The sequence below is a fragment of the Chiloscyllium plagiosum genome, unplaced genomic scaffold, assembly GCF_037043375.1.
Source record: "Chiloscyllium plagiosum isolate Xiang-an unplaced genomic scaffold, Cpla_swu_hap1 HiC_scaffold_10, whole genome shotgun sequence".
Lineage (NCBI taxonomy): Eukaryota > Metazoa > Chordata > Chondrichthyes > Orectolobiformes > Hemiscylliidae > Chiloscyllium > Chiloscyllium plagiosum.
In genome coordinates, this window is record NW_028270148.1 from 90642149 (window position 1) to 90667246 (window position 25098).

General features: G+C 43.4%; 1 protein-coding gene across 1 annotated transcript in view; it reads right to left on the reverse strand.

Annotated features, from left to right (window-relative positions):
• Window positions 1-2258: 2258 nt before the first annotated feature.
• Window positions 2259-25098, reverse strand: part of LOC122553263 (solute carrier family 22 member 2-like) — a 118124-nt gene continuing 95284 nt past the window's right edge. Inside the window, exons 2-11 of the mRNA XM_087991543.1 lie at window positions 21494-21597; window positions 21236-21390; window positions 14790-14958; window positions 14583-14700; window positions 12928-13034; window positions 11972-12186; window positions 10604-10712; window positions 9246-9358; window positions 4024-4123; window positions 2259-2704 (exon numbers count right to left, since the gene is read on the reverse strand). Of these exons, the coding sequence (XP_087847669.1) occupies window positions 2626-2704; window positions 4024-4123; window positions 9246-9358; window positions 10604-10712; window positions 11972-12186; window positions 12928-13034; window positions 14583-14700; window positions 14790-14958; window positions 21236-21390; window positions 21494-21597 (1269 nt within the window). The 3' untranslated portion in view covers window positions 2259-2625. The remainder of the gene's footprint in view (window positions 2705-4023; window positions 4124-9245; window positions 9359-10603; window positions 10713-11971; window positions 12187-12927; window positions 13035-14582; window positions 14701-14789; window positions 14959-21235; window positions 21391-21493; window positions 21598-25098) is intronic.

A 25098-nucleotide genomic window follows, 5' to 3' on the forward strand; every position in this document is an offset into this window, starting at 1 on the left:
AACTCTAACCCTACCCCTAACTCTAACAGTACCTCTAACCCTAACCCTAACCCTATCCCTAACTCTAACTCTAACTCTAACCCTAACCCTAACGCGAACCCTAATTCTCATCCAAACCCCAATGCTAATTCTAACCTTAACTCTAACCCTAAGTCTAGCAGTAACCTGAAGCCAAACCCTAACTCTAACCCTAACCCTAACAGTAATTCTGACCCTAACCCTATCCCTAACTCTAACTCTAACCCTAACCTTAACGCGAACCCTAACTCTCATCCAAACTCTAACGCTAATGCTAACCCTAACCCGAAGCCAAACCCTAACTCTAACCCTAACCCTAACAGTAACTCTAACTCTAACCCTGACCCAAACCCTATCCCTAACTCTAACTCTAACCCTAACCCTAACCTTAACGTGAACCCTAACTCTCATCCAAACCCTAACGCTAATGCTAACCCTAACTCTAACCCTAACCCGAAGCCAAACCCTAACCCTAACTCTAACGCTAACAGTAACTCTAACCCTAACCCTGACCCTAAACCTACCCCTAACCCTAACTCTAACCTTAACTCTAACCCTAACTCTAACTCTATCTCAAACACTGACTCTAACTATAACACTAACCCTAACACTAACCCTAGTCTGAACCCTAACCCTAACCCTAATTCTAACTCGAACCCAAACCCTAACGCTAACTATAGCACTAACCCTAACCCTAGTCTGAATCCTAACCCTAAATACAGCTCTAACCCTCAATCTAACCCTAACCCTAACCCAAAACCTAACCCTAACCCTAACTATAACTCTAACCCAAACTCTAACCTAACACTAACCCTAACTCCAACCTTAATACTAACAATAACCCTTACCTTAACCTTAACACTTACTCTAATCATAACTCTAACCCTAACCCTAACCATAACCCTAACTCTAACCCTATTTCTAACTCTAACCTAACCCTAACCCTAACACTTACCCTAACACTAACTCTAACTCTAACCCAAACCCTTAACGTATCCCTAACCCTAACTCTAACCCTAACTCTAACCCTAACTCTAACCCAAACACAACTCTAACTCTAAACCTAACCCTAACCGTAACCCTAACTCTAACCCTAACCCTAACCCTAGCCCTAACCCAACTCTAACCCTAAACCTAACCCTAACTCTAACCCAAACTCTAACCCATGTTAGGCAAGGCTGTGGGTGTGAACACCTTTGTCCCTGCTCCATTTCTTTTGTCAATGCTTCAAGTGTTGGTGAATTCTTGGCTCATGCACAAAATGTAGCGCGCACATCTCCCGAATTTTTATTTTTAACCCCCCCAAGTCTTTTTCTTTGTATCTCAACTATGTTAACATTAACCCCTTAGAGCTCCCTGCTTCAAAACTAGAAAGGCTGAACGTTTATAGCATGGATTCCAGATGGATATAATACCTCACTCAGTCCTTTTTGCAGAACCCAACGACAGCCTGTGTCTGACCTCAGGGTTCTCTCAATTGAAGGGCCAGTCCAAAGGAGCCTTATTGGGAAATTAACAGGATTTATGAGAAGGTGGATTGAGAAGACTCTGATATTATCGAACAATTTTTTTTATTCATAAAACCTCCGGTTATGCAAAGATCAGCCATTGAGATCCATTCTTATGTAATGTAAATCCACTCATCAGAAATCCACAAATATCCCAATTACACAGTGCACAGAACAAGGACATCCTTATCTACACCAGACTTTAAGGACCAGACAAAGCAAGTTACGAAAACATGAGTCAGGGTAGTGAAGAAGTCATGTGACATGTTTGCCTTTATTGATCAGTGCATTGAGCCTAAGAGTTAGGAGGGCATGTTATGGCTGTGCAGGAGATCGATTTGGCCACGTTTGGAATACTGCATTCAATTTTGGTCTCCCTGCTGTAGGAACGATGTTGTGAAACTTGAAAGGGTTAGGAAAAAGTTTACAAGGATGTTGCCGGGGTTGGAGGTTTGAACGATAGGGAGAGACTGAATAGATTGGGACTATTTTCCCTGGTGCGTCGGAGGTTAAGGAGTTACCTTATAGGGGCTTATAAGTCATGAGGGGCACGGATAGGGCAAGTAACCAAGGTCTTTTTCCCAGGGTAGGAGAGTCCCAAACTAGAGGACATAGGTTTAAGGTGAGAGGGGAAAGATTTAAAAGGGACCTAAGGAGCAGCTTTTTCATGAACAGCGTTGTATGGAATGAGCTACCAGAGGAAGTGGTGAAGGCTGGTACAATTACAACACGTAGAAGGCATCTGGATGGGTATATGAAGAGGAAGGGTTTAGAGGGATATGTCCAAATGCTGGCAAATGGGACTGGATTAATTTAGTATATCTAGTCGGCATGGATGAGTTGGAACAAAGGGTCTGTTTCCGTGCTGTATATCCCTATAACTTTATGAGGGTTCTATATACAGTGAGCAGAATCATATATTTTAATCTCCAATGTTTATGATTACAAAAAACTGAGCGTTTTTTCTAATAGGACATGATGATGCATGCCTTGAACATTGTGCACACAGTATTCCATATTATTGACAGTTAAATAATGTCAGTACTAATGTTGAACATATTAATCTAATTCAGGAAGTGATGTTCTTCTCTGAAGCAGGTCACTTGTTGTTATTTGTCTCTGCTGGAGGATGTGCAGTAACCAGCTCATAGGTTGTCTTTGGGGCTGCTTTCTTCTCTCTGGAGATGACAAAGAAACATTTTCACAGAATCATCGAGCTGTTACAGGACATAAGGAGGCTATTCATCCCATTGTGTCTGCACAGGTTCTTTGAAGGTTGGGCTTACTGCCAATCTCCTGCTATTCCGTCACAACACTACACCTTGTTCCTTTTTAAATAGTCACCAAATGCCTCTTCAATGCCTTAATTGAACTGTCCCCAAAACAATTTCAGGGTAATGTATTCTCGACTTTAAACAATTACATGTTTTAATGACGATACTTCTTTATCCATACTTAAAATCGTGGACTGAAATGAGAAAAGAACTGTTTTAAAAGCAAGTAACCTGACTCCTATTGCAAGCATCGTTTCCGCAGCTATTTGTCCAACCACTAATTGAAGTCCAGTTTGTCGATGACTGAAGCTAATTGGTTTTGTGCAAGTGGAACTCTGACTGGCCGTGAGAAGCTGATTGGTCTGTGGCCAAGTGACCAGTTATTCATGACAAAAACCTTCTGCCCACCAACAATTACGCAGTTGGGGCCAGGAGGAAAGTAGAGAAGAGTATCAATTATCTGGAAAACGCAATTATCTCAATTATTAGTGTCTGTTTATGTATATGTGAGCGGGGGGGGGGGAGGGGGGGGGGAGGGGCTGGGGTAAGGGGATTAGCGATTTAATTAATAGAGTCATATTCTGACTGTTCATCATTATTTACCTGTAGCTACAGTCTAATTACTTGGAACAAATAGCAATTTCTGTTAAATACAGAAAGCCTAGTCAGTGCTTTTTGTCAGCCTGAGTCTGAAAGGCAGATAAATAGGGGAATCCTTGTGCACTTGCAAAAATCGTTACTTTTTGTGGCAGGTCTGGGAATACAGGGTCTGAAGGTGCTACCCCAGTGAGTTATGACACTCTTGTGAAGAAGTGCTTTGTTTCATTCTCACATTTGGTTCTTTTGGAAGACACTTTAAATCTGTGCTCCCTGGTTCTCCATTCTCTTACAAGCAGGAAATTTCTCCCTGACTCATCCTTGCAACCATTCTATAGACCTTATCTGCACTCTCTGCCAATGTGTTCACATCCTTCCATAAGTGTGGAGCCCAGAACTGTACACAATACTCCAGGTGAGGTTTAACCAGTGTTCTAAATAAGCTCAGCAGAACTCTCGCTGTTGTATTTTAAGTTCCTGGTAATGAAGCCTAGAATACAGTGAGCTTTACCAACCACTGTCTCTACTTGTTATCAAAATTTGCAGTGCTTTTTAGTCCATGAAGATTCCAGCAATGACAGCTCTGCTCCAAAACCAGCCTCACACACAGTTCCCAGTTTACATACCGTCCAATGGTTTCGGCCTCTTCAATGGTCTCTGGTAAGGTAATCCCCATGGTTTCAGGTAGAAACAAGACGAGTATACCAGCAATCAAAGCAATCACTCCTGCAAATCAATGGGCATAATGTTTTTAAATATTAGCAGTGTTTGTTCAGTTTGCTCATGCAAAAAAAACAGTTGTGATTTTGAAATGCATTGGCTGCAATTTGTCACTCTTATGGTGGCTCAGTGGTTAGCACTTCTGCCTCACAGCACCAAAGACCCAGTTTCAAGTCCACCCTCGGGCTACTGTCTGTGTCGGCATTCTCCCCGTGTCTACGTGGGTTTCCTTCAGGCGCTTTGTTTTCCTCCCGCAATCCAAAGATGTGCGGGCTAAGTGGATTGGCCATTTAAATTGCCCATAGTGTACAGGGATGTGTAAGTTAGGTTCACCGTGGAATATGCAGGGTTACAAAGTAAGGTAGGGGGTGTGACTTTGTCTGTGTGGAGACTGTCTGTGTGGAGTTTGCACATTGTCCCCTTATCTGCGTGGGTTTCCTCCATGTGCTCTGATTTCCTCCCACAGTCCAAAAGTGTGCAGGTTTGGTAGATCAGCCATGGTAAGTTTCCTGTATTGTCCAAGGGTGTACAGGCCAGGTAGATTAGCTATGGGAAATGCAGTATTACAGGGATGGGATGGGAGGTGTGAGTTTGGGTGAAATGCTCCTTGGAGGGTCAATGTGGATTCAATGGGCCAAATGCTCTGCTTCCACACGATAGTAATTCTATGATTCATCCTCACCAATCTGTCTGCTGCAGATGCATCTGCCCATGACAGTCTTAGCTGGTGTGACCATTACACTGTCCTTGTGGAGACAAAGACTGGTCTTCACTTTGACCATACCCATGATGTTGAGTGGTACAATCACTGGGTCAGACTTTGAATGGATCTAGCAACTCAAGACAGGGCATTCATGAGGTTCTATGGGTCTTCAACAGCAACACAACTGTACTCCAGCACAAGCTGCAACTTCATGACCTGGCATATCCCCCACTCAACCATTACCATCAAGCCAGGGGATCAACCCTGGTTCAATAGAGAGTGCAGGAGGGCATGCCAGGAGCAGCAGCAGGTAGACCTAAAAATGAGGTGTCAACCTGGTGAAGCTACCAAACAGGATTAATTGCATGGCAAGTTGCAAGCGATAGACAGACCTAAACATCCCACAATCAATGGATCAGATCTAAGCTCCGCAGACCTGCCACATCCAATTGTGGATGGTAGTGGCTGATTAAACAACTCACTGGAGGAGGAGGCTTCACAAATATCCCCACCGTCAATGATGGGAGAGGCTAGCGCATCAGTGCAAAACATTCAGGGCAGTCTTCAGTCAGAACCGTCAGTGGTTCCCAGCATCACAGGTACTAGCCTTCAGCAAATTTGATTCTCTCCACATCATTCACCAGTTTCCTCATTTCCCCTCCCCCCACCCTGTCTCAGTCAAATCCCTCGAACTCAGCACCACCTTCCTAACCTGCAATCTTCTTCCTGACCTCTCCGCCCCCACCCCACCCCGGCCTATCACCCTCACCTTCCACCTATCGCATTTCCAACGCCCCTCCCCCAAGTCCCTCCTCCCTACCTTTTATCTTAGCCTGCTGGACACACTTTCCTCATTCTTGAAGAAGGGCTTATGCCCGAAACGTCAATTCTCCTGTTCCTTGGATGCTGCCTGACCTGCTGCGCTTTTCCAGCAACACATTATCAGCTCTCTCCACATGATGGCAAGAAACATGAGGTGGCATGGTGACCCAGTGGTTAGCACTGCTGTCTCACAGCGCCAGGGACCCGGGTTCGGATCCAGCCTCAGGCAACTGTCTGGAGTTTGCACATTCTCCCTGTGTCTGCATGGATGTCTTCCAGATGCTCCAGTTTCCTCCCACAGTCCAAAGATGTGCAGGTTAGGTGGATTGGCCATGCTAACTTGCCCATAGTGTTAGGTGCATTAGTCAGAGGGAAATGGGTCTGGGTGGGTTACTCTTCGGAGAGTTGATGTGGACTTGTTGGGCCGAAGGGCCTGTTTCCACACTGAAGGGAATCTAATCTAAACAGTTAGTGATACTGGATACTGCAAAGGCAATGGGCCCTGACAACATTCCAGCAATAGTACTGAAGACATGTGCTCCAGAACTTGCGGCTCCCTTAGCCAAACTCTTCCAGTACAGTTACAACACTGGCATTTACCCAACAATGTAGAAAATTGCACAGGTATGTCCTACAGGTGAAAAACAGGACAAATCCAACCCGGACAATCACAGCCCCACCAGATTACTCTTGATCATCACTAAAGTGATGGAAGGTGTCACAGTGCTATCAAGCAGTACCTGCTCAGCAACAGCCTGCTCAGTGATGCCCAGTTTAGGTTCTGCCAGGGTCACTCAGCTCCTGATATTATTACAGCCTTGATTCAAATATAGACAAAAGAGCTGAATTCCAGAGGTGAGGTGAGAGTGACAGCCTTTGACATCAAGGCTGCATTTGACTCAGTGTGACATCTAGCTACCCAGGTGAAACTAAAGTAAATGGGAATTGGGGCAAATTCTTCACAGGTTGGAGTCATATCTGGCACATGATCTGGAAGATGGTCATGTTTGTTGGTGGTCAGTCACCTCAGCTCCAGGACATCTCTGCAGGAGCTACTCAGGGAGGTGTCCTAGATCCAATAATCATCAGCTGCTTCATCAATGACCTTCCTTCCATCATAAGGTCAGAAGTGGGGATGTTCACAGATAACTGTCCAACGTTCAGCACCATTTGTAACTCCTCAGATACTGAAGTAGCCCATGTTCACATGCAACAGCATTTGGTTTGAACTGGTAAATGGCAAGTGTGCACACAGGTGCTTGGCAATGACTGTCTCTAACAAAAGACAGAGTGATAGCTGTCTCCTTTGCCTTTCAATGGCATTACCATTGCTGAATTCTTCCATATCAACATCCTCAAACTACCATTGACCAGAAACTCAACTGGACTAGCCAAATGAAATCTGTGGCTACAAGAGTAGGTCAGAGGCTAGGAATCTTGTACTGAGTTCCCAAGAACCATACCCACCATCTACAAGGCATAACTCCAGACTGTGATGTAATACTCCCCACTTGTCTGGATGAGTGCAGCTTCAATAATATTCAAGGAGCTTGATGCCATCCAGGATAAAGCAGAATGCTTGATTGGCATCACATTCATTCCCTCCACCACTGATGCTCAGTATCAGTATTGTGTGCCATCTGCATGATGCCCTGCAAAAATGTATCAAGGCTCTTCAACAGCACCTTCCAAACACATGACCGCTTTCATCTAGAAGGACAAGGGCAGCAGATACATGGGAACACCACCTTCTGTAAGTCCCCCGTCCAAGCAACTCATAATCCAGACTTAGAATTGTTCCGCTGAGTCAAAACGCTGGAACTCCCTCTCCAACAGTAAAAGTTCAAGAAGGCAGCTCAACACCATTTTCTCAGGAGCAACTAGGGATCCACAATAAATGTTGGCCCAGCCAGTGACATCAATATCCTATGAAAATATGAAAAAGGCTCTCCATCTCTCCCACAAACCACCTGTCCTCCACCATGCCTGAAAATTTCTCTTTATTCATTCATTGACTTTGGGCATTGAATTCTCTGCATTCCCTCTACCCCACCTCCCATGGACTGGATTAAACTTCAGGTGGTAGAAGCCTTTAAGATTGCAGATGTTTTTCTGAATAAGAAATAAAGTTCTGAACCTGTCAAAACAGACTGACAGGCTGGGCAGACGTTTTCGAAATGCAGGTAAAAACAGAGGTAGTCCTCGGATTTTGCCTGTCCTCGGATGCTGACTGAATTGCAGTGCTCTTCCAGCACCATTAATCCAGTTTTCGAAATGCAGGCATGCAAAACAGCAGCAGTCTGCATTAAGAAACATGAAGAAACTATGACAATATTAACCTGTACAGAACAAAATAAGAGACAGATCAGAGCGTTGGGAAGTCTTGCTCCTAGGATCTGTCACTTAGCTGAGCTGGTAACAGAGTGAGCTAGTTTCCAATGTTAATTCACTGACCACTTTCCTGTGGATGGTCAGAAGGTGACCAAGCCTGTCTAACTGAGATCTCTAATCCAATACTGAGTGTGGCCCCGCTGTAACTGACCCAGAGAAATCCCAGCAGCAATGTCCTGGTTCACTGAGTAGAATACTATTTCAATTCCAATCGCTGACACACAAGTCCTGAGGGCAGATCAGTCAGTGACCAGAAACTTAATGTCAGGGATCTGGATTTTGAAGAAGGTTTGAGGAAACGTGATTCATGGAATCATAGAATCCTGACAAAGAGGCCATTTGGTCCATCAAGTCTGCACTGACCTTCTGAAGAGCATCTCATCCCCATAGCCCTGCACAAGGTTTTTAACCATGACTAACCCGCCAAACCTGCACATCCTTGGACGTGACAGGACAATTTTTAGCATGGCCAATCCACTTAATCTGCAAATGCTTGGATTTTGAGAGGAAGCCAGAGTAGCTGGAGGAAACCCACTCAGACACAGGGAGAATGTGCAGACTCCACACATAGAGTCGTAGAGTCATAGAGATGTACAGCATGGAAACAGACCCTTCAGTCCAACCCGTCCATGCCGACCAGATATCGCAACCCAATCTAGTCCCATCTGCCAGCACCCGGCCCATATCCCTTCAAACCTTTCTTATTCATATACCCATCCAAATGTTTCTTAAATGTTGCAATTGTACCAGCCTCCACCACTTCCTTTTGAGCATTGCAAAGAAACATGGGAAAGGTGAACATATAGAGCTCGCATAAGAGATGGCAGGAAAGGAAAAGAAAAATCTGGACTAATTCTTTAAGTTAATTCTCAAAGGTTGGAGGTTCAAACTAGTAACAGATGATTGGAAGCCTATTATGACTGAACCTTCCTTCGCACTGAATAAAATGGACTGAGGGTAGAGTAGAAACTTAAAAGCTCTGCATCATTAGAAAATAATTGAATGCTGTAACGGTGTTGGTAGCAGGTGGGCTGCCATTAAGTGTATTTCATTTCAGAGTTAAGAGGAGTTGTTGGATTTACCTGTAGTTTTCTTGTGGCCTGGTTACTCTAAGCGAAGACAGCAACCATTGTATCCAACGGTGCTGCACAAGGGGATGCTTTGCTCCACTGAATGCAAAGGGTTAATTCACTACAAAACAGTTGAACTCACCAAAAACCACAAGGGGCATTTCGGTCCAGAACACTGCCAACCTGTACAGTAGGAATGGTGCTATGATTCCCCCAAAATCACACAGTATTGAGCACACTGAAACCGCAAAGTTCCTGTTGAAGAAAATCAAAATTTCACACCCAGATAAACCCATCAATTAATTTAAACAACTCTCATTTCTAAATCAGAAGCTATACACCTTTATAACAGGTTTTCTGTGGAAACATTACCTAGTTTAGATAATATTATTGCATAAAATTAGATAGTCTATGTTTGTGTGTGCCCGTGTCAATGGCAGCTGAGAGTTAAAAGAGTTGAAACAGGTCTTAAACAACGCTTCTAATTTAGAAATACAATTTAAAGAAAAATGTCTCCTATGTATATTCTCAGTTTAAAAAATACATACACTAAATAGAATTCCTTGCACTTCACTGACATTTTGACAAAATTATTTATACGAAGTGCTGCAGAGGTGTTTATATTTAATCTTGATTGGAAGTCTTAAATTTTGAAAGATTGTAGGATAAAGAATTTACTTGAAGTTTAATGAACATATCTGGAATGGCTTATTTATTTGTTTTTTTTAAACAACGCTTTCTAGAAATCACATGCATGGCAATGCTTTGGACTCTGCTGGGGCTGTTTTGAAAAGTGGCTGGAGTTGCAGAGGTTCACATTGTAATCTGCCTTTGTTGGAGGAAAGCCTGCTAAGACCAAGTTGAGTTGGAGGAAAGCTTTCAGCGAACAAGCTGGCCAGCTGACTGTTCCCTGTAATGGAAATAACATCCTCTCCAATAGTTCAGGGTGAAACCTGTTGACTCTTTTGAAAGAGCGTTTGAAAGAATATCTTAAAATTGTATCGTCTGATCGCATTGTGTCCATTAGACTGTGGAGATGATTATGCATGGTTTATGATTTGACTACATGTGCGACAACATCAGAGAAACAACTCCAGAACATCCTGCAACTTATATTTTTGGCTTCTGGAATAACCCTTGGCAAAACTGTTCTTACTTCAGAAAGCCAATCTCTGCAGATAAATCTGTTTTCTTTTTGTGTGTGTGTGTGCGTGCATGCGTGTGTGTGTGTGTATCATTTATGCTTCTATATGACTGACTGTGTATGTTAGAAATGTGCTGCTTCATTATTGAATAAGTTTTACTTGGATAATTAACACAAAATTGTGTAACTTCTACAACAATCATTTTTAATACTTATATTTCAAGGATCGGTTAAAAGAATGAGATACATTTGGAATCCTATCCAAACAAATTGATCAGAACCGCTCAATGTCAATTGTCACTGAATGGTTAAAAGTTAGCTGTCGCAGTGTGTAACAAATTCCCAACTGTACCTACCTTAAAAATGTTGGATATAATTCGGTATTTACAAAACAGACCATTAAAAAGGCCACCGTAATCCCTAGTTTGCCCAAAGATGAGATTACTGCTTTCAGCCAGAATTGATCTGAATTAGAAAGAAGTTAAATGTATAATTGTAAAGGAAAATCCAGAGTGCTCAGACAAAGATGAAAGACTTTATTCGCTTATGCTTTTGAATACCACAGGAAACCGAACTATTTTAAGATTGTTGGGCAGCTCCTTAATTCTTATTCTTTTGAAAAAATCATAGGGAAAATGTTTTATGTGAGGTGCAAAAAATTAATAAATGTTTATATTTGTTCACTTCTGAATATTAATTTTTAATCTCTCATTACGAAAAGTGAATGAATATTTTTCATCTGTCTACAGCTTTCTCAGATCTCAAAAAATTCCCCGAATATTTCACCACATACTTGAAAGCATAGTGACTCTTATGGGAAGAAGTTAGGAGGATGTTGGTGGTATGGTGAGGAGTAGAAAAATCCAAAGATTGAGTCTCGTAAACCCGTAGCAGGCCCGTTCAGTTTCCAGGGTTTTTACTGTTTGGAACGAATTGTTGTAATTTTTCTAACCATGTATACCTTGTGAATGCAGAGTTGCTTGTGCATGTGTGATGTATCAGCATTCATACTTGCATCATCTTACCAAAACTGTGCCAATTCAGAGCACTGTCTTGTTAACTAAAAACACAAAGCATGCCCAATCATTAGTTGTTCATTTTCATGATTGACTCCTCTGTCCTACCTTCTATTTTAAGTCAGATATGTCTTGACAGAAAAAGTATACAGTAGAATTTCTGAAAGTGTTAAGCATTTGTGGAATGCTATATAGATTATGCTGTGGTAATCTGACACCCTGTGGTCTAGCACCCGCTGCACTCCCCTTTTCTGTCGAAGTGGCTCTGCATCGATCTTTATTCATATGAAATCATTGTTAAATTTTGTCCAGTTTGAATGTGCTAAATCCTGCTTTCGGAAAATCATTTGTCCATTTGGCATGTATTTCATACAAATCAAGGTGAAGGCTTTACTTTTAAGTTAAGTACGCATTAGATACACATGACACCTCGCAGTGCAGCAAATGCCCACTCCCAAGATTACCAGATTAAGATAGTCCACTCTGGATAATTTGAAACTCTTGCATCTTTTTACCCATCACCCAATCCCTTGTATTGGCAATGGGTGCAATCTGATATTGCCTAACTGACACCTCCCTACCCCCCCAGCATATGAAATGCCATGATAGAATGGTGAACCATATTTTGCTTACTTTAAGTGCACATGCACATCAGATTGAAGACCACAGGATCTGGATTAATATATAAGATTGCGAGATAAAATTTACCATCAGGAATGAAGGCAGTTATCAGGCAGGATGCACCTGCTAGAAAATTGCCCCCTGCAAAGGGAAGGCGACGCCCAACTCTGTCAATAACAAGAATAATGATGATTGCAGCTGGTAGTTCCACAGCTCCTGAGATGACAAAATTGATGTAAATGTTTCCTCCCATAACCCCCAAACGCATGACAAGCCCGAGGTACACCACAGCACTTGAAAACCTGAAATGAAGAATTGGAGTTGACTTATTACCACGGGATTTACTGTCAACGTTTGTAAAGACATCTGCTTTGGGTGACTAATTGCTTTTGCTAAACTCATGATGTCCCCACATTTAAATTTGCTCCAGCAGTTAGCTGTTTAACACAATAATAAGTAATGCATTAAATTAACTCAATTGTAAATAATTATATGTTGAACTTCAGTATGCTTTCCTCTTTCTGCAAGTTATCTTGTGTAGTTGGTAAAATCACAAAAGGTATGTCCTTTTAAGAGTTTGAGACATTTTGACTCACAAAGCAAGACTTTCATTTTCACTCTGCTGGTGAGGTCAGATATTTGTCGACGACACACCACTGCCATCTTTTGCAATGGAGAATAAGTCAGTGTGTACAAAATAGATATCTTTAATCAACTCTGGGTTAGAGATAGGAGCACTACCACTCTGCCACAAAAGCTCCAATGTGCATGGTATATGCTTTGCCTAGGTACACCCTGAAATGACATTGGGATCTTAATGTCATAGGATCCCAAAGTAAATGGCTAAATTAACTGTGCACTTGGATCACATCTAAATGGTGACATCACAAAGAGTATGGAGATGAAGCAGTCAAGTTTTTCCATTCAAATTTCAAATTTTGCCTTTCTCCTTCTCGTAGGATTCATCAAAATCTTTTCCAATGACACCCAGATACATGCGCAAACATGAGATATCATACATAAGAATTTTAGCATGATCTTACCAGTTGAACATCAGAATAAGAGTATGCTTCCTTATCTGTGGTGTTTTTACCAAGTCTATAGCTGAGGGCCTCTTCAATGTTTCAGCACAATCTTCAATTTGAACTGTCTGACAAAATAGAAGTCACAAAATGATAAAATGTTCTGAATAGTCACTTATAAACAAAATATATATGAAGGAAGGTTGGAATAGAAACATCCAGTCTGGCCTGTCAGTAATAATTGCCATCTCCTTGAGACAGCTATCGTACATTAGATATTATACTCACTTACTTCACCATATTTGAGAATTAGCCATATCAGTTTTCAATAGTTTACTCAAAAGCCAGCTGTTTGGAATCATGTGGTGCTGCATTCTAGGCATCAAACCAGGGATCTATGTTTTGCCCACAGTTGCCCTGTGGCCAGTGCATTTCTGAAGAAAAGTCACTAGAATCAAAACGTCAACTCTGCTTTCTCTCCACAGATGCTGCCAGTTGCATCTCTCTGGCAATTTCTGCATTTTGTTTTGCGTTTTGATTATTTCTTTCCTCATCTAAAAGCTACTTTGATCGTAATTAAATGCATTCTCTGTCAGAGCAGTGGTCTGGACAGTTCAGCAGTTTCAGTATCGGTAGTTTAAATATGGAGACCTTTGCTACTGATTGATCATAACCCAATGACTCCTGCTCATCTGTGAAGACTTGCCATCAGCACAAGTCACAGCGAAGAAGGTTACCTTAGGTACAACAGGATCTTGATCAGATGGGCCAATTATCCAAGGTGTGGCAGATGGAATTTAATTTAGATAAATGTGAGGTGCTGTATTTTGGAAAGGCAAATTTTGGAAAGCTCAGGACTTATACATTTAATGGTAAGGTCCTGGGGAGTGTTGCCAAACAAATAGACCTTGGAGGGAAGGTTCACAGTTCCTTGAAAATGGAGTCGCAGGTAGACAGGGTAATGAAGAATGCATTTGGTATACTTGCCCTTATTGGTCAATGCAAGAGTGCAGGAGTTAGGATGTCAAGTTGTGGCTGTACATGACATTGGTTAGGTCACTTTTGGAATACTGTGTTCAATTCTGGTCTCCCTGCTATAGGAAAGTTGTGAAACTTGTAAGGTTTCTGAAAAGATTTACAAGGATGTTGCCAGGGTAGGAGGGTTTGAGTTATACAGAGAGGCTGAATAAGCTGGGGCTATTTTCCCTGGAGCATTGGAGGCTGAGGTGTGATCTTCTAAGGGTTTATTAAAATTGCGAGGGACATGGCGAAGGTGATTAGCCAAAGTCTTTTGCCCAGGATGAGGGAGTCCAAAACTAGAGGACATAGGTTTCAGGTGAGAAGGGAAAGACTTAAAATGGCAACCTTTTCACACAGGGCTGGTGTGTGTATGGAGTGAGCTGCCAGATGAAATGGTGGAGGCTGGTACAGTTACAATATTTAAAAGGCATCTGGATGGGTACATGAATGGGAAAGGTTTAGAGGGATATGGGCCGAGTGCTGACAAATGGGACTAGATTAGTTCAGGATTCATGTTCGGCATAGAAGGGTTGGACCGAAGGGTCTGTATCCGCTCTGTACATCTCTATGGCTCTGTAACCTGAGGAGACCAAAATGGGAAAAACTGATAGAAAGGAAATGCCGAACAATGAATGGGTAATTGTCACATTAGCCACCTCAACATCTGTCGAGAAATTGTGCTTTTTGTTCTTTTTTGCCATCTTCCGTAGAATTCTTTGGGCCTCATCGTGTTTCTTTTGAGACAGCAACCATCTCGGAGATTCCGGCATCAGCCTGTGAAAGCAAGACAGTCCGGTTTTTGTCATGGCACAGCTGGTTTCCACTCCCTGATGAGCATTAATGATTTCTCCGTTGAACATTACCAGTAGTAGGTGAGGAAGGCAAAGTTTGGTATGGTGGCTGCCAACTGTAAACCTCTCCAGGCTGGTATAAAAAGTGCGACAGCAGCAAGTAGTATCATCCCAACACTGAAGCACATCTGGTTCACAATCCCCACTGTTCTTCTGTACTCCATTCCGACAATTTCTGTAACTGGGATTAGGGAGAACATTAACACAAGGTTAGACCTGTATCGGCGATTTCCCTTCCCAGCTCCTTTAGAAGCGTCTTCTTGCTCTACAGCCTCCTGTTGGATCAGCAAAGAAGGAATCAAACTTCCTTCTTGCATGGTTCAAATGGCAGCATGCACCGTTTTTGTTTCGATCATTTGTGGGATCGTTGGCTGGGCCAGCATTTATTACCCGTCCCTAGTTGCCCTTGAGAAAGTTGTGGTGAGCTGCCTTCTTGAACCGCTGCCGTCCAACTGTGTTGGTACTAGTTTACTCCATCATTGATAATTCTTTTATGTCAGAATTACTCTGTGACTTTTTTGACTTATTAAATATTATCACCACTAGATCATAATTTCTTTCTATACTGTTTGTCTATTTTTCTACTGCAGTCAATTTCCAGATTCTCCTGTTTCCTTCTCTTGTAGCACTCCTGAACACAGAAGAATTAAGGCTAATACTGAGGCCGTGCTGCAGCATCAGAGGTGCAGTCTTTCAGGTCCGATGTTGAACCTCTTAGGTGCCTGTAAAAGCTGACATCGGACTGCTTTGAAGAAGAATGGTGGAGATATCCCAGGTATCGTGACTGAAATGTATCATTTAATCAATATGACAACATCAGATTTTCTGAGTTAAAAATCACACAACACCAGGTTATAGTCCAACAGGTTTATTTGGAAGCACTAGCTTTCGGAGCACAGCTACCTGATGAAGGAGTGGCACTCTGAAAGCTAGTGCTTCCAAATAAACCTGTTGGACTATAAGCTGGCGTTGTGTGATTTTTAACTTTGTACACCCCAGTCCAACACCAACACCTTCAATCATGACAGATTTTTCTGGGCATTGTCAGATTGTTGGTGGCAACTTTTTGCTTTTGTTTGGCTGCAGGGTTGTGATCGCTTCAGCGCTTTTAAAACAAGTATTTCGTTATCTGTAAAGCACTTTGAGATTTCTAATGATCATGGCAGGTGTTTTATCAATGCAAGTCTTTTTCCTTCTCCAGGAAATCTTTTACCTTCACCTTTTTAACTTTCTTTGTGCCTTTATGTACCCAATGTTCTTTTCAATGGTACAACTCCTTGATGAGAAAAGGAAAATGGCCACTGACCGCAGCCATGGCTTAAAGAGCACATTTAAATCAGAGTTTCTAACTCAAATCTTGTGCTTTCACCTAGATTTTTCCCAGTAAGTATTAGAATAACTAATGCCATCATCTGAAATTGTTGTGACCACGAGTTGGATAGAAATATTTATCCATTTGAACTAAACAGAATTCCAGCTGGGAAAGATGTTGTGAAACTTGAAAGGGTTCAGAAGAGATTTACAAGGATGGTGCCAGGGTTGAAGGGTTTGAGCTATTGGAAGCTGGGGCTATTTTCTCTGGAATGTCGGAAGCTGAAGGGTAATCTTATAGAAGTTTATAAATCATGACAGGCTGAGATAGGGTACATAAACAAGGTCTTTTCTCTAGCTTAGGGGAGTCCAAAACTAGAGGGCATAGGTTTAAGGTGAGAGGGGAAGGATTTAAAAGGGACTTAAGGGGTAACTTTTTCTCACAGAAGGTGAATTTTAGAGGAAGTGGTGGGGACTGGTACAAATACAACAGTTAAAAGGCATTTGGATGGGTATGAGAATAGGAAAGGTTTAGAGGGACATGGGCCAAATGCTGGCAAATGGGATTAGATTAGGTTAGAATATCTGGTTGGCATGGACGAGTTGGACCGAAGGGTCTGTTTCCGTGCTGTACATCTCTGTGACTGTTTGACTCTAAACAGCCCAATTTAAAAGGAAGAAATCTGGTCTGATCTTTTATGAAGCTTAACCTGGAAGGAGTTTTGAGTTTAATTTATAGTTAGGACACTACTAAAAAGTTGTAGTTCGGAAAGGGATCATTCTGAATGATTCACAAATTGGCTTTGATATAGCATAAGACAAAATAATTGGAATATCAGCTATCTTACAATTTTCAGGCAAGTCCCAGGAAGGGAAAGCTGTGACTGAATCCTAAGCATTTTTTTTAAGGTGAAATCTGAGTTGTGTTAAGTTTGATGAGGGTTTGCTGCTGTGAGACCTACTGAGTTCTTTCACTGAACCCTACCAAACTCACCTCCTGAATCACCTCCAACACCTCAGTGGGGTCTGTCACATTTCTGTCCTGCCTTAGCACACATCCTTCCCACAACAACCCGCCATTCAGTGGATATCTGCTGAAACGCCAGGATCATTTTTAAAACGTTGCTACGCAACTAAACAGGCACTGGCATAGTGAAGCTGCCCTGCTCATTAAAGGGCATATCTATAGGATGTCAGAGAATGGGAAGGTGCCACCACAAGTCACCGACAGGGATCTGGATGCCCGGCTGGACTGGGTGGTGTAGCCTCCTCTTCCCAGAGGACTGGCAGAGGAGGCTGTGCTGCCAGACCTGCCAGCCTGGTCTGAGGTTGCCATCTCGAGGGGGCAGAGGAATTCCCAGCAGTGCTAACAAAAGGTCAATGACCTTCTCCATTCTGCCAGGATAAGAGTCACACTCTTTTCTCCCTGCCATCTCACACTCACTCTATCCCTACCACTACGCATAGTATCTTGCCCTTCTGATGAAGGGCTTTTTGCCCAAAACGTGGATTTTCCTGCTCCTCGGATGCTGCCTGACCTGCTGTGCTTTCCCAGCACCACTCCAATCCAGACTCCCATCAATCTCATTAATGCCTGCAACATTTTTCATCACTCTCTCTCCTCCCTAGCCTCCTACACCACTAACCCTATGCACTGCCTCCTCAATCCTTAACTCCACCTCACCATACCCAGCCCCCCCCCCCCCCACCCCACCCCACCCTGTGCACCCAGTGCCATCTCACTCATACCCCCTCCCCGCAAGAGGACAGGGCAAAGTGAGCTCATGTGGTTGGAGCTGTGCCCAACGTCAGGCTCCTTATCCAAGAAGCCTTGCTCATGCAGACGAAGACAGGGATGAGTAATGTTCACTCTGCAAGCCACTGCAACTCTCCCATTAGACCCGCTGTCACTCTCACTTTGTCTGTGACCTTCCTCTCTCTGAAGAAGAGTCCACAAACCTCCACTTCAGTGTCTCACCCCACCAGAAGTCTCATCCTCGACCTTAGAATCCCTACAGTGTGGAAACAGGCCACTTGGCCCAATAAGTCCCCTCCGACTCTGTGAAGAGTAACCCACCCAGACCCATTCCCTTGACCGTATTACTCTACATTTACCCCAGACTAATGCACCTAACCTACACATCCCTGAACACTATGGGCAAGTTAGCACGGCCAATTCCTCCAAACTGCACATCTTTGGATTGTGGGAGGAAACCAGAGCGCCCACGGGGAGAAGGTGCAAACTCCACACGGACGTCACTAGAGGCTGGAATCGAACCCGGGTCCCTGGCACTGTGAGGCTGCAGTGCTAACCACTGAGCCTGTGTCGCCCGAGCATCTGAGGATGACAGCGTACTTATCTTCCAAGGATATCAGCAGGACCCAGCAGGTCAGGTACTGACACCTCGGAGGTTACGGCTGTGTGAGGGAGGGAGAGTCCACACTCTGTAGCTGGCTGAGGAAGGAAACTTGCCAGAGCCTTGGCATTCAGAGGACATTGCCCAGGCGAGATGGCATCCAAGTGCACAAGGATGAATAAGGGCAGCAGATAGAGATATGGGATGTAATGACCCTTATTGCGCAGAGGCTGCAGCAATGCAGCAAATCCAGTGACCATCTGGCTGCCTCCAAGGACAGATTGGTGACAGCTATGGAGGTCCAGGTCCAGTATCACCAGCGGCTGCTGTCCATCTACGTCTTCCCCCCACCCCCCGCCAACACACACACACACACACCCCACCCCCGTCACCTCAACTTAGTCCTGAGGATCGAGAGCATGGTGACTGTGGGGGTGATGTGGGGAACCTTGACCCTGCTTCAGGTGCTCCTTTTGCATGAGGAGACAGGGCAGTGTCCCAGGAACCAGAGGAGAAGGCGCACATAGACACCCGTTTCAGTTTACACGCAAGGACTCTATAGAAGTGGCCAGCTCCCTCCCCCTCCACCCTCTCTGACCCTTTGGAGTCTTGTGGCTGGTGCCTGTGGACCATGCCCTGAGATGTTGTTGCCTAGCGTCCAACATTTGGACCAAGTGGCGCGCTGAATCTGCCAGGTACATACTCTGGTTTCCTCACTGAGGTTTCCCAACATCGAGCTTGTTTGGTGAGTTTGGTAAGATGGGAGACTGAATATTATTGAGGCAAGTTATGGTGTTAACAAGCTGTTTAACAAGCGTTAAATCATCTTCAATTGCCATCTCACTGCTGGCTAGCGAGAATCTTACCACATCAATTGTGGAAAATATAAAAGATGGAATGAGACAGCTTCAATGTTGAGTTAGAGTTTGTCATAGTTATTGTCCAATTCTGCCACAAATCTCACCATAGTCACTCAGAGCCCAATAAGATTCCACTCTTGTATTTTAATTGGTGCATTCCACCATCTCAGTATATGTCCCGAAGAACTTTACAGTCAATGAAGTATATTTGAAGTGTGGTTGTTATTTAAATGTAGGTAATGCTGCAGCCAATTTACTCACATTGAGCTACCATAACAGTAATGCAATAATCAACATAAAACATGATTTTCTGATGATAGTTGAGCATTAGACATTAGCCAGAACACTGTAGATAAATCCCCTCATCTTTTTCAGTCATAGTCTGATGGGACCTCTTATGTTCAATTTGAAGAATACATGGGGCCTCAGTTTAATGTCTCGTCTGAAAACCGACCCTTCAGAAAGTGCATCACTCCCTCAGTATTGCACTGCACACCAGTGTAGACTCTTCTGTTCAAGTGTCTTGTGTGTAACATAAACCCACAACCATTGGCCGGTGAGGTAGATGTGCTCCTGATTGAACCATGGTTGAGGCCACTGAGGTGTATGTATGATGTCAGAGTGGTTTTCTTTCAGAGTATCCCATCGAAGGATTTATCCAAGGGGTGGGTGTGGTCACTAAGGGCAGAAGGGGAACTGGCTTCTTTTACAATGTGGTATTGGAAACACAATTGCTCATTTGGTAAGTCAGTCTGTATTGAAAAAGCTGAGGGAATGTTTACTGGTAAACTCTCTCTGGAGAGTCAGTCTGCAATGAGCTAGAATATTGGGTTAAACCTATTCATCAGAGTAAGGTTTTATATTTGTGTTTGTGATCCAAGGGTCAAGAAGGAATAGACTGACTCTTCCTGGAAAACTATTCATCATTGCCTGCCTTTTCGTTGCTGATTGCTGTATCAATTTAGTAATAGCACTTTGAACGCACCTCCCCCATTATATTTGAGGACCACATTTGTTGATTGACTAAACCAACATGTTGACCCAGCTTGTATTCAAGTTGGTTTATAATTGGCTAAACCTCATAAGAAAATCTACCAGTTCACTCTGTTAATGTACAAATACATCTAACAGTTTTATATCCTACTTGATCGGGGAATACATGGTTGGTTAAAGAGCTCTTGTGGTGCAGTGGCAGTGTTTCTACTTTTCGGCCAGAAGATCAAAGTTCAAGTCCTACCTGCACCTGAGGCATATCACAACATATCTGGACAGGTTGGTTTCAATAACTACCCAACTAGTTAGTTGTCCTTATCCAAGACCCCAGAGGGCTGCGCATACTCAGATGTCGAGATAGATAGATGTTTGAACTCCAGGAGAAACAAGAAATACAGGGGTTAGGCAGAAAAGTGAAGTCAAGAATAAATGTAATTCAATGGTCATGATCATTGAATGATGAGGCCGGGGGTTGCATAGCTTAATCCTGCTCCACGTTGTTATAATCATGCATTAAATCACTTTTAAAACAGGAGTGTTGATCATTGACAACTGAGACCAGTCCAAGAATAAACAAAAGACAAAAAGGAAAGAGAGATGTTATTTTATGTCACACCTTTATGAGGGACATCGAAAAGATCTTCACAGGCAATTGAACACTTTAAGGAAACTAAAACTAATTCCAGTCCAGTGGGTAATTAAACAGGAGTTTAGATTAGAGTGGTGCTGGAAAAGCACGTTCGATTTTCCTGCTCCTCGGATGCTGCCTGACCTGCAGTGCTTTTCCAGCACCCACTCTAATACAGACTCTGATCTCCAGCATCTGCAGTCCTCACTTTCACCTACTTAAACAGGGGTGTCCACTGATCGCAAATCAGTGTCACTAATCAACACAGGTACGAATACTCATTACGAATACAATAATCCGAAAGCTTACTTAAGACATAGGCACTCAGCCAACCACCCTTGCTGAGCAATCCCTGCAGAGTGCGGAAGATGATGAACCAAAGGTAACTTGGAGCAAACGCCACAGCGAGCCCAGCAACTGAGGTTGTAAAAACGGAAAACAGGAAGCATTTTTTTCTGCCATAACTATGAGAAAGAGTGGAAAGATTTCATGTTTCAATACATTTAAAAGTGATACAGTTAAGTATGCAATTGGCAAAAAGGTGGCATAGATATGAATTATACATACACGTCTGCTGCAAAACCCAGGAATATTGTTCCAAGCATAAATCCCGCATTTACACAAGACTGGGACAAGTCCACCTTCCAAGCCTCAGCACACACTAGTCCAAACTGTCCAAGTGATGTGGGTAAACAAAAATGAACATCATTAATCTGGCATTTCACACTTTTTCAACTTCTTCTATGTCATCATAAAGTCTGATATTGTTCTCATCACATGTCCATTTTCCATTAAGATGTTAGCACTGCTGCCTCACAGCGTCAGAGACCCGGGTTCAATTCCCGCCTCAGGCAACTCTCTGTGTGGAGTTTGCACATTCTCCCCGTGTCTTGCGTGGGTTTGCTCCGGGTGCTCCGGTTTCCTCCCACAGTCCAAAAAATGTGCAGGTTAGGTGAATTGGCCATGCTAAATTGCCCATAGTGTTAGGTGAAGGGGAATGGGTCTGGGTGGGTTGCGCTTCGGAGGGTCGGTGTGCACTTGTTGGGCCGAAGGGCTGTATCTAATCAAATCTAACTATGTGGTCAGGATAATAGCCTGCGGCTCCATTATGGAATTGTACCCAGGTTAAATATGATGTTTCTCTTTCCGCTGACTCAGCTGACATCAGCCAGCTCAAAGTGGGTCATTGATCAAGGATGGGAGTTACATGATCTGCTTGCTTTAACTTTGTTAACTGCTCTTTTGAGGACAGCCCCTGTGTAGCTTGAAATGGGGATAGTCTCACGCACAGGTACCAATTTGCTAGGAACTAGCCTTTGTTTTCCTGAATTCAGCAAAGCTAAAGAGGGAGATTTGATAAGCTAAAACCAGCAAGAAAGAAGCACATTCACAGTGAGTGATGGAGAAATGGCTAATACTAAAAAACTTGCTTCAGAGGTCACAAAGGGGTGAGTTTTGAGATTACAAAATCACCGAACATGCATTTGATGCAGCAACTGAAGGTTGCTATCCCAAAAGAAATGGTATTGTAGAGAAATTGCTTTAACTGAAGAATCATTGGAACTTCATGCTTTACATCCAAGGGGGAAGCTAGGGGTAAAACAACAAGATTCCAACTAATATTATCTCGAATTTTAGGGCAAGGAAATTTATGAAGGTATGAAATGTGATCCTGCTCATCAGGAAATGGGTTAACTCAGGATATGTTACAGCCACCTTGTCTTATAGCAATTCTTGGGACATGACTAGCGTATGTATTAGAATTTATTTCCAATCCTTATTGCTCTTGGGAAGGTGATTATGAGCTGCCTTCTTGAACTGCTACTGTCCATGTGGTATAGATACTCCCACGATACAGTTAGGGAGGGAGTTCCAGAATTTTGAGTTTCTGAAGGATCTAAATCAGGATAGTGAGTGGCTGAGAGAGGAACTTACCACAGTGGTGTTCCCATCTATCTGCTGCCCTCCCCTACCTTTCTCAAAGGTAGTCGGTGTGGGGTTGGAAGATGCTGTCTAGGATGAATCCTTGCAGTGCACCTTGGTTTAGTACATATTGCTGCCACTGAGAGTTGGTAGTGGATGCTTGGGGATGTGGTGCCAATCAAGAGGACTTTTTTATCCTGAATGGTGTCATGTTTTCTTGAGTGTTATTGAAGCTGCATCCATCCAGGAAAGTGGAGATTATTCAATCTGAGTAACTCACAGTAACTCAGTTCTGGACCTGTCTCTTGTAGATGATCAGGCTCTGGGGAATCAGGAGGTGAGTTACTCACTGCAGGAATCCTAACCTCTGTCCTGCTTTTGGTACCCACAGCATTTATAAGGTGAGTACAATTCAGTTTCTGGTCAAAGGTAAACCTCAATATATTGATAGTGGGGGATTCAGTGATGATGATGGCTTTGAATGTCAAGGGGCAACAATTAGGTTGTCTGTTACGAGAGATGAGCTGAAAATGTGTTGCTGGAAAAGCACAGCAGGTCAGGCAGCATCCAACGAGCAGGAGAATCGACGTTTCGGGCATGAGCCCTTCTTCGGGCTCATGCCCGAAACATCGATTCTCCTGCTCCTTGGATGCTGCCTGACCTGCTGCGCTTTTCCAGCAACACATTTTCAGTTCTGATCTCCAGCATCTGCAGTCCTCACTTTCTCGTGTTACTAGAGATGGCCGTTGCCTGACATTTGTGTGTGGCACAAATGTTATATGTCACCTACAAACTCAAGCCTGGATATTGCTCAGGTCTTGCTGCATCTGAGGAATTGCAAATGGTGCTGAGCACTGTGCAATCATCAGTGAACATTTGTCCTTGACCTTATGATGGAGCGAAGGTCATTGCTGAAGCAGCTACGTCCCTCTCTCTGAGCCCGGAGGCCTGGGTTCAAGGCTCACCTTTTCCAGAGTATGTAACAGCACCTCTAAACCGTTTGCTTAGAAAATGCTTGCCAGAGGAACTCCTGTAGAGATATCTTCAAGCTGAGATGACTAACATCAATAACCACAACCATCCTCCTCTGTGCCAGGTTACAACGAGCAGGAAGTTTTCTCCGAATTCTCAATGACTCCAGTTTTGCTGGGGCTGCTCGATGCCACACTCGGTCAAATGCAGCCTTAACGTTAAGGGGGTTGTCACTCTCATCTCCCCTCTGGCATTCAGCTCTTTAGTCCATGGCTGTAATGCAGTCAGGAGCTGAGCGATCCTGGCAGCACCCCAAGTGGGCAGCAGAGAGCAGGCTATTGTTTGGCAAGTTCTGCTTGATGGTACTGATGCTGACGCCTATCACATTTCATGTGATTGAGAGTAGACTGATGGGATGGTCATTAGTTGGGTTGGGTTTCACCTGCTCTTTGTGAACAGGAAATACCTGGGCAATTTTCCACAATGTCAGAGAAGTGTCACTGTTGAGACTATACTGCAGCAGCTTGGCCAGGAGAGGAGCAGGTTCTGGAGCACACATCTTCAGTACTAGTGTCAGGGCCCATAGCTTTCACAGTCTCCAGTGTCTCCCACCATTTCTTACTAACACCAGAGGGAACTGAAATGGCTAAAGACTGGCTGAGGGGGTCACTGCAGAAGGCAAAGGTGGAACCTCTATAGAGAATCAGGCCAGGGAAATAATAATAGGGAAATGGCAGGGAAATTGAATAAGTATTTTGTATCAAGTGTCATAGTAGTCGACACTGATAGCGGTCTGAAAATAATCAAAGGGGTAAAAGGAGGAGAATATACCCTGGGAGTCATCTTCAAGGAATCCTGGGATTATGGAAATGTCCCAGAGGATTGGAAAACTGCCAATGGAGCACCTTTACTTGAAAAGGGAAAGAGACAAAGAACAAGTATGTGTAGGCCAGTTGGCGTAACATTAGTCATTGGGAAAAGTTACTGTTAATCATTGTTATTGTTATAAATTTAATATGATCAGGCAGAGTCAGCATGGCTTTATGAAGGCTAAACAAAGAGACCTTGGAGTGCAGATTCATAGCTCCTTGAAAGTGGAGTCGCAGGTAGATAGGATAGTGAAGAAGGCGTTTGGTATGCTTTCCTTTATTGGTCAGAGTATTGAGTACAGGAGTTGGGAGGTCATGTTGCAGCTGTACAGGACATTGGTCAGGCCACTGTTGGAATATTGTGTGCAATTCTGGTCTCCTTCCTATCGGAAATATGTTGTGAAACTT